The sequence below is a fragment of the Meleagris gallopavo genome, chromosome 6 (assembly GCF_000146605.3).
Source record: "Meleagris gallopavo isolate NT-WF06-2002-E0010 breed Aviagen turkey brand Nicholas breeding stock chromosome 6, Turkey_5.1, whole genome shotgun sequence".
NCBI classification, from domain to species: Eukaryota; Metazoa; Chordata; class Aves; order Galliformes; family Phasianidae; genus Meleagris; species Meleagris gallopavo.
Window position 1 is genome coordinate 22936793 of NC_015016.2, and position 10763 is coordinate 22947555.

General features: G+C 38.1%; 1 protein-coding gene across 1 annotated transcript in view; it reads left to right on the forward strand.

The window, feature by feature from the left end:
* Window positions 1-1610, forward strand: part of LOC100548957 (RUN domain-containing protein 3B-like) — a 21351-nt gene extending 19741 nt beyond the window's left edge. Inside the window, exon 6 of the mRNA XM_031554037.1 lies at window positions 1571-1610. Coding sequence (XP_031409897.1) covers window positions 1571-1610 — 40 coding nt within the window. The remainder of the gene's footprint in view (window positions 1-1570) is intronic.
* The last annotated feature ends 9153 nt before the right edge of the window (window positions 1611-10763 follow it).

Sequence of the window (10763 nt, forward strand, 5' to 3'; positions counted from 1 at the left end):
TCCTGGTTTGCTTTGTCTGTTTGTAGAAGGTAAGGAGGAAGAATGTAAACTACGGAATATGACAGGCTCCTTTCAGTGAAGCCCACAGGCATAATCTCATCCTCCCAGTAACAAAGACTAAGGACAGTCTGCACTAGTGGTAAGATTACATATGTGACCAATGGGAATGGCCAGTCACAATATTAGTGTTGTGATCAGGGAGAGAATGTTAAGTACCTCTATTGCTACAATGTTCACTGAGACTATAATGTCAATAAATGGCCTCCAAAGAAAATATTTCCATTTGGAACTCAGGAAAGCAGGAAAATTATAAATGTTGTTTCATACACATGAAAGAATGTTCAAGCACCTGTAATTGAGGTCTCTGCCTGCAGTAACATAGCTGCCAAGTTCTGGAGTACTGGAGTTCCTTTGAGCCTAGGAGTGGGAGGACTCCTCTTGTAAACAGCAGAGAAATATTGGCACTGTCCTGATGAAACAAAATGCGTTAGCTACAGATTTCACTACAGATGTTTCTGGAATTGGTACTGACCAGTGGGAGGTGAGGGTGGAGTGATTCCTGCAAGTCATTGATGCATTGTTATTAAGAATCCGGAGGAAGTAAAAACACTAGATATTTGGGTAACAGAATTTCCTTAAGTTTTGTATGCCTGTAAGTTAAAATGTGGAAAAATAGAAGCTGTATTAATTGAAGGTCCAAATCCTCATTCACACTGAAAACAATATCAACTTCCTCAAGAAACAGAGGAAAGACACCAGCTCACCGTCTACAACTTACAGAAAGCCAAAGTACGAGAGCAAAGATCTATATTTTTAAATCTCATTTTTTCTCTGTATTGAACACTTGACAAAAAGTCTACCAGTGGATTTTTAACATTTAAATGAGTAGTCATCTCTTAGGTTGTCTGTGACAAAAAAGGCAAGTGAAAATTTTGTAACACTAAGCAGAACATCTCGTTGATACTGATATCTCACTTACTGACTTAGCCTATGCTCTCTTTGTAATTCTGCTACCTGAACAAAGACAGTACCAGTGAGGAAAGCAACAGTGATTTGTTCGAATATCATAAGACTTTTTAGATCAAATAGTAGGGCTACTCCAAAAAAAAAGCCTCCTATTTCATTATGTTGGATCACAGTGTCAGAGGTGGATGCTGGCTCTACAGCAGTAGAGGTTGAACCTTCCCACCAGTATCCCTTTACATTTTGTTGCCATGTGACAGATGGCAGGAGAGGAGCACTCCGACAAAATGGCGTCTGATACAGGAGCATCTATGAAGCAAAGGCATGGAACTGAATTACTCCATGCAGAAAAAATGAACCCACTGACATTCACCAATGCTTGCTGAATATTAATGGAAGCCAAACAGTGCACGTGAGCACAGTGAAGCAGTGGTGAAAGTGGGCCACTTCTGCTAATGCAGATGTTTACAAGTGGGGCATGAAGGTTCTTGTTCATCACTGGTGAAAATGCAGAGCTAATGGTGGTGACTGTGTTGAAAAGAAGTGTTTTGTAGCTGAAAATTTGCTCTATCAAACAGTGTTATTGTGCTCTTTGTATCTGTTGCAGTTACCATGGAAATAAACGGGAGATGTCACTTTCACAATGACCTATGTAAATCAAGTGTGGATGAAATTATTATTAAAAAGTGTCACACCACAGCATACATGGATGATATGTTGGTACATGGAAAAAACTGATGTGAAAATATGGGAAAATATCGAAGAAGTCATCAGCATAATACAAAACCTAGGTTTTAAAGATAATCATGATAAAATTTAGTTGGAACAATCTGAAATGAAATATTCAGGAACAGTATTAGATGGAGAAGGGAGAGCAACACTGGTATTACCAAAGAGAAGAACTTAACCTATAGTTCAATGCCCACAGGAATAAGTGAGTAATAATCACTTTTACAAATCCTTAAGTTCTCGTGAGAACATCCTTTTACTTGCATAAATCAGTAAACCACTAATCAACTCAGTGAAGAAATCTCATGACCAAGCACAGAAAGAAGAACAGAAAGAAGGAAAACCGCAAGTTCAAACCCTGTCTGCGGCTACCTGAATTATTTTAAGATGTTTCATGTTCAGCTGGACGTTGCTGATCTAGATCTCAGGACTTCGCTGTTTCAAGAACACACTACAATAAGAAGCACGTTACAATCTTTGACATGAGAGTCTTAAGATAAATGGGAAAGAAATTTACTGCATGTGAAAAGACAAATTTAACACTGAGATAGACATTTGATCTTACAGGATGTATCACTAGAGGTGGTTTTGCAATAATATATATCACACAACATACTCTGCTAAGCTACATAATCTGTTGAAAAGTAGAAGCCAGACATGTATCAAACCCTAGGTTAGACAAATAAACATTGAATTCTATAAACTAAGAAATTTCTGTAGAAGACAACAAGGTTTTAGAACCAGCCCTATATAGCCTGTTAACTAGGAAAAGAACAAAAGTGTGATTTATCTGATTACATATCTCTTACCTGTCAACTGTTATCAGATGAAAGCTGTGTTGCTGACTTTGTGCCACAGAATATTCAGCGTGGTTTGCAGATGGGTCCAGTTTTTATGGGGAAGATGCAAAATCCTGTATTAGATATGCAGCAACTCTTGTAAAATGTAAGGTGTTTTCTTCTTTCTGTAGAGTAGCTCTGCAGAAGCAGCAGAGCTAATAAGCTCCACTAACAACATTAAAAGAGGAATCTAAAGGAAATGACTTGGCTTTGTACGTAATTTCAGATAGTGTATGACAAGCTTTAACTATTTGGCTACCAATTCAGAGTAATAAAGACCTGCAAGCACAGTATCTTAATCTGAGAGACTACTAATCATGAAAAGGAAGTCCTAACAATAGTTCCAAAATAAATACACAAAAAAAAACTCTAACAACTCAGTGAGGAAAAAAGAATACGTATCTAGTGTAAAAACATTACAAACAAAACAAAACAAAACAAAAAAAAACACAAATGCAGTGGAATTGAAATAGTCTCAAGCAGATACCCTTGCTAAGATTGCAGTCATTCCAACAGTCATAAAATTTGAATACCCATATTGAAAACAAAACAAAATAGTACAAAGTAAGTTATCAAAGATCTAAGCGCTTTACAGCATACAAATGAGGGAACTGAGGAGTGATTACTAAAGAAGTTAATAGATGGGGGAAGCACAGAGAAGGGTCCTAACTTCTATAGACTAACAGATTGGTGTGGCCAGATAACAAACACTTGGAATCATAGAATCACAGAATCATTAAGGTCAGAAAAGAACCAGTGCCAGTGTATAGAGGGATGATCATCTCTCTGGTACTGCTGACTATACCATTTCTGACACAAGCCAGGATGCCATTGGCCTTCTTGGCCACCTGGGCACTTAGCCAGCTATCAACTAACACCCCCAGGTCCTTTCCCTCAGTGCAGCTTTCCAGCCACTCTGCCCCAAGCCTGTAACATTGCATGGAGTTGTTGTGACCAAAGTACAGGACCTGGCAGCTTGTAGATAAAGAGCACTACATAGACACCAAGCAGATCTGTCACAGTAGATGCAATAGACGTATGAACAAAATAATTCAGGGGCTGCTTAAACGCAAAAGGGGTTATTAGAAGATGGCTTATTGGCCCAATATTAAAACAGATGAGTATATAATTACTTAACTTTTGCAATTGTAAATAACCCCATCTGGAGAATAAAGAAAAATGCTATTAAAATATTTGAGAATTCAAGAACTACAAGCTGGAATATAAATGCACTACACTAGAGTACAAGTAGTCTCAGTTTAATCACACCCACCACCATGTAAAACGGGGCTAAATATTGTTCTAATACTATATTCACTGATAAAATGGATTGAGACAGTGCCAGGCCAGAAAGCTATGGCAAAGTCTCCCAAAATGTAAGTATTTAATATTCTATTTTCTAGATATGATTTAAACCAGTAAACTGATTTGGAGCAAGGAACGTATTTTCCAGGGGTAATCATGAAATTGGAGGCCTGGAAATAAAGATTTCATATTGCTGGTAAGTCCTATTTCATGGTAAACTGAAAGTGCTAAATAAAATACTGAAAAATTATGGAAAAGTTTGGGATACCACATCACTTTGGCATTTTAATGCTCTGTGGACCAAAATAGCTTCTTGTAAGTTCATGTGATTTAGAGGTATGCTTTGGAGAAAATAATAATTCAGCCCAATGTTTTAAGTGAGGAGCAGATACAGACCCTAAGCAAACACTGGAAAGAGATTAATGTTGTTACAGTAAATCAACTGGGAAGGAACACTCAATGCATGGATAAACAAAAAGGAACAAACCACTACTCTGCAGAATGGCAAGTAGGATAGAAAGTAATGTTCCATATTTTCCATGCAAGAATTCAACCCTAGCAATAAACGGGATGGATGGACCAGTTCCAATTACAAATAAAGCAGGACCTTAACTGTATCAAGTAAAACTCCAAAACAGAAAAGTGCTTAAACAGTTTTAATGTAATTACAAAAAGGTAAATGAATTAACAAAAAGCAAAGATATTTTAAATGTTGCTATTTTAATAATTAATTGTTGCTTATGTTTAACTGCCTTTAGCTCCAGAAGATGCCATGCAGTTGCAAAAGACCAATACAGAATTTACACAAAAACCATGAGACAAGATTGAAGGAGAATGCACTCTGGCTTCTTGCTCAGAGCCTTCAGTCAGAAGAGTAGGACACTGTGGTTTCAGTATCAAGGCACTGGGAACTGAGTTTCCATCCCACCACTGACGGGAACATTTTCCAAAGGGACAGAGATCTGGAATATGGTTTCACAAGAAAGATAAAAAATATATATATTTGCAAGTAATAAAGTCAGGAAAATAAGAATAAAGAATGCAAAATAAGTGGGAAAGATCTGTGGCAAAAACAGAACAAGTTATGGTCTTAAAAATACATTAAACAATGCTGGTAGTAGATTAGATGTTGTTTTGAGGGAGAAAGGACTAAGGAATATAAAAACATCAAAGAAATGCAAGGAAGAAAGTGGAGAAAAGTCATCCAGTTCAGTTCTGTCCCTAACTGAAGAGCTTTCAGGTCTGATCATCTCAACATCAGCGATTCAGACCTTCAAAAACCACAGCAATCAACACAGAATACACACATCAGTTGCAACAAGTGATACACTGTTCTTGGATATATAGGAAGAAAAACAAGATTTGAATTACACACCATGGGAAAAAGAAGGGATCTTATCTGAGATTTTTATTGTTTATTGCCTTATCAAATGAGGCCACCAAGTGGCAATGTAAATATTTGAAGACGAAGGAAAAGTGCAATATCTTATAATAACTGCAGAACACGCAAAAAAAGTAATCACGAGAAGTAAACATTAAAATTGATTTCATGTTCCCTGACATAAAGAAGTGATCTCATTTATGATCTGTAAGTGCAGCTTTCAAAAGCTGTCTTCTAGTATTTAAATCATGATACCTTCAAATATTGCTTTCCTATTAATTTCAGGCAAGCAACTTCAAACTAAACTCCAACAAATGTTAAAATTCATAGATACAAATTCACATTCTTTCTGTCCTTAATCACAAACATGCTTCATACTTCAGTGTCTGAAGTGACTGTTTTTTCTTGCTAATTCTAGTTTGGTTATGTTGTTTGGTAGAATTTAGGTCTTGGTCTCATTCTCCATCTGTTCCTGATTGTCACCCAAGTATGCACTAAAAAGGCATATGGCATTCTGGTTTCCTCAATTTCTTCTACCTCTTCCACAGAATTAAATATCAGTAGTATGGTAGAAAAGGAAAGCAGGTAGGAGTCCATCTTCTAAAACAACCCCAAGCATTAATTTTAAAGGATCTTGTACAAACATTTTGTAAGACATAAGAATAAGCAATAATGATGAAAAGCAAGATCTACAAATAATCTGACAAATTTACTCATTCTGTGAATTCATATAGGAAACTGATTTGCAAAAGTGTGACTGGAACACCAAATGATACCTACCAGGTTTCTGCACAAAGATATCAGTTGATCAAATACACTCAGATTTCCACAGGATGATGACAGCAAAACAACACAGAAACAATACACAACAACAACAAAACCCACAAAACTTCAGAGTTCAGCCTTCAGAGTTCAGATTGTAAAAAAAACAAAATCTAAGACTCCAAACTATCAATAAACTCAAAACTTCCCAGCAGTACAAGTGTACAGTATATCACATCTTACAGCAACTGCTTTACAAGCAGTTTTTATTTTGCTCCAAAATGAACAAGTCTGATTTGCGATCTTGGTAACAACTTCATTTTCTCCTACTGCAATTCTACTTGTGGGTTAATCTCAATCAGCAGCTACGTTCAGCTTGCTTACTCTCCCCTACGGTGGTGCAGGTGAAGAGAACTGCACAGGCAAAAGCCAGAACAAAAATTAAATACATTGCACTGAGTTAAAGACGGCTTAATGAGTGAAGCAAAGCAGCACATGCGAAGAAAGAAAGCAAAATAAGAAATGTATTCACTACTTCCTGTTGGCAGGCAGATGTTCAGTCATTTCCAGGAAAACTGGGGTTCGTTACCTAACAGTTACTTTAGAAGACAAACAGCATAGCCCCAAATACCTCTTGTTGCTCCTCCTCTTCTGAGCTTTTATTGCTGGGCGTGTTACACAGTGTGGAGCATCCCTTTGGTCGTTTTGGGTCAGCTGGGACAGCCGTGTCTCCTCCCTCCTTCTTGCTCATCCCCAACCAAATTGCTGGAGGGTAGTGTGAGAAATCCTGATGCTGCGTAAACACTGTCAGCAATAGCTAAAACATTGGTTTGGTCATAAACACTACTTTGGTCACAAATCCAAACTGCAGCATACAGGATGCTCTGAAGAAAATTAACTCCATTCTAGCCAGACTCAGTAAACAACTCCATAGTATGCTTGTTCAAACAGAACTGAATCTTGTAAATATTTAATTTGTTTAGAACTGAAATTCTAGAGTCGCAGACTGTTAAGACACAAATTCATAGAGAATGAAGTAAAGTCTAGTTTTTATTTTTCAGCATGTTTATGCCTTCAGAAAATAATTCCAGTGAATGAATTCTGCCAAGTTTGAATGGAGATCACATCATAGCCTTTTTGATTAAGAAATATCCTTAATAATCTACTTAAAAGGTATCTTTCATTGACTGAAACTCATTTAATCCAGAAAAATATTTCTGAGTCTTTTACTTTAAGATGTAGTGTCATGCTGTTCATGAATCTAAATTGATTTTAACCAATTAATGTGCCTCTTTGTTTTTACACCAGTCATAGCTGTTGTATTTATTCATGGTGACACCTCAGTAATATTTTCTGAATGATTTAAATAATGCATTCCAGTTTCACATTGTTAAAATCAATGAGGAGTTAGTTCCCAGTATGTCTTAATATGCTTTTCAGAATCATTCTTTACTCATTCCCATGCTTTACAGAGACTCTAAGCATAGCCATATACTCTGGACTCACACACTCTCGGTATGTTGCTAATGTTTCAAAGCTAACAACATCAGAAGCAACCACTTGAACCCTGTGCATCACCTCACAAGTGGCAGTGTTGTCATTAATATTATGCATTTTGCTTTCAGAAACATTAGCACTGTAAGTATTTTTTCTTACAAAATTATAGGAATTATTTTATGAACAATTGTCAGATGTAAAACAAAACAATTTAGGATAGAAGTGACTGACAAATCATTTTACCTGCTCAGAGCAGGGCCAACTTTGAATTTAGATGGGGGTATTCAAATTGGTTATTCAGTTAAGCTTTGAGTATCTTCAGGCCAAAATTCTACCACCTTTTTGAACAATTTGTTCCAATGTTTGAATATCTTAGCTGTTAAGATTCTTTCCAAGTATTAATGCCTTGCTGCAGTTTGTGACAGTAGCTCCTTGGCCATTTGCTATGCACTCCTCAGAAGATCCCAACTCAGATTTCTCTATCCTCCTTCTAGGCAGCTGACAGATTTTTCTCTTAGCTTATTTTCTTAAGGAAAAAAAACAACAGCTACAAAGCAAAACAACAAAGAAACCACAACAGCTCTCAGCCTCTCCTAACACAGCTTGTGCTTCAGTTATTTTAGAGGACCCTGCTATGTTAAAGTCTTCCTTACATAAAGGAGCCCAGCTAGATGCTATTTTGGAGGCTCTTCCCAACACACTTCCCCTGTGTACTCCAGGACAAGATGCTCCGGATGTCTCTTCAGGAGGAGCAGGTTGGACAAGAAGACCTCCGGAGGTCCCTTGCAACTACAGACATTCTGTGATTTTGTGATACCAGAGGGCACTAATTGCTATATATATCTATTATTATTAGCTCACTATATGTTTAACCTTCATCACCAAAGATGCCCCACTGACTTACATTCAGCTTGCTCAATAGGATCCCCTGGTTCTTTTCTACAGAGCAGCAGCATAGCTAGTCAGCACCATGCATTGGTATTTCACCCAAGACAAAGTCTTCGCTAACAACCATGGCCTGTGATTATAAGACTTCACTTACTTTGCCTCAATCTGCCAGTTTGTAGTAGACATCTGCCTATTCTTATCTCAATCCACAAGTTTTTCCGTTGTATTTTCTCACTCCATCCTACTGAAGAGAAGGAGTGAGAGGAGCTTCGGGGCACTGGTGACTATCCAAGATTAACATAAGTAATAATTATAAGAAAGCAATGATGTTTGAGAAAGTTTGTTTACTTGAGGCCTTTGAATACTGAACCTAAATCTTGGTCCAACAGGTAAACCTGAGTTCATCTTAAGTCTCTTTCAAGTACAAAAATAAAGATTTGCAGTTTGTGGAAAGAAGGCAAAGGGAAAGAATGGAGAGGATACTTTTGCTTGTGACGTATGTACAGAAGCACTTCCATTTCTTTTTTTGGTAAACTATTTGTAAATATCCTGTATGTTTATCATAAGGTCAAGAATAACCGGCCTTGTGGATCAGGTCCCTCATCTGCAGAGATAAAATCTTCAGCTTTAGCCTCAGCCTGAACTTAATCAAAAGATTTCTCAAGCTGAGTGAATCTTTTAATAGAAGCTGCAGATGCAATGAGCCTCAACAGAGACTATGAGAAGCAGAAAGAAACCTGAAGGCAAGTTGAGAGTCAACAAGCAATGCATTCAGCATTTTTCTTTGATTTTCTGCAAGGGAATGAGTAAAGAACAATAACTTATTTCAATCTTGTTTATTACACCAATTTCATCTACAATATTTGCTACTCTTGGTCCCAAGGTAGAAAGAATATCCTCCTTCAGGCTCCCCTGTGACTTCTCCTTCTTTTATGCTGTTTCTAGAGGCAGAAGGAAGAGAGGCACGAAGCACAAAAATGAACTACTTCATGGTGTATTTGAGTTATAATATTAGTAACAAAAACTACCCAAGCAAAGAAGTTGTTTTACCTTGGAGAATGTGGAAAGATTTACCAATCATTAAAAATAAAGTTGAATAAAGATTAGCTTAAACTAATTTAGCATATCAAGTAATATCTGATGATCTTTTGTTGACTGAACTGGAAATTTGAATAAACATCAACAGCTCTTTAACAATTTATTAAGATCTTCTAAAGAAAAAGAAAAAAAGACATTTTTGTATTACATGCGAAAATATGGCCATCTACATGGAAATTTATTTCTTTTAACCTCAACACAACTTTGCTTCAGGTGACTTAATCATTAGCCAAGCACTGAGCAGAGTTCTGGTTGATACCATTGGCAAGAAACAGCTTCATCAATTGACAAGTTATATTCTCCGAGGAGACCACAGTCCAATGTGGATTTGCATCCCAGCAAGTCAAAGTTCTTTATACTTCATGAATAGGAATGGACCTGAACAGAAAGATTTATGCGTAATTAAGCAGAACTGAAAGTACTACAGTTTACATAACCATTCAACCTTACCATGCACAATTCCTTTATTATTATTATTGAGTTGAAAGGAGAGAAATCTGCTGCTTCACATCTCCCTGACTTGCAGCCCATCCTTCTCACCCACAGCACACAATGGATCACTGCATGGTTGTTCTTCAGAGGAGCTGTGCAACCTCGTAGCTCAGTGCCCAGAGCTTTGTTTTGTTGTTTCTCTCATACGATTCAACACAAAGGTAAAGCTCCATACACAGAGCTCTTCGGATCCAGGTTAGCAGCAACACCTTTGTTTGGGGCAGTGACAAGTACCTGCACTTTGGCTGCAGAGCACAATGCAATTTCATTCATGTTACCACAACTGTGGCCTTTAAAGGTTGCATATATCATGAAGCATTCAGGGGAGGATCGGCTTGGATATTAGAAAAAATTTATTGTCTGAAAGAGCAGTGAGGCAGTGACACAGCTGCTCAGGGAGGTGCTGCATTCACTGTTCCTTGAGGTGCTCGAGAAACGTGTAGCTGTGGTACTGAGGGATGTGGCCAGTGGACTCGGTGGGGATGTTTTGATGACTGGACTAGGTGACCTCAGAGGGTTTTTTCAGCCTTAATGATTCTGCGATTCCATGAAAGCAATGCCTGGCAGCTCACAGCAGTTCAAAGCCCAACACCGCCTCAGCTGGCAACGGAAGAAGCTCTCATCTGCTCGGCAGCGTCTTGCTAGGAAACAGATCGGTGACTAGCGAGAGAGGCGCGCAGACCCCCACTGGTGGCGCCCGGGATTCACTCGAGGACCCAAGCGTCACGGACACGTGCCGAGCGAGAGGGCACAAAGGAGGAAAGACACAAAGGGAGAGGCGGGAGGCCGCGCGCGCAGCCCTCCTGCCG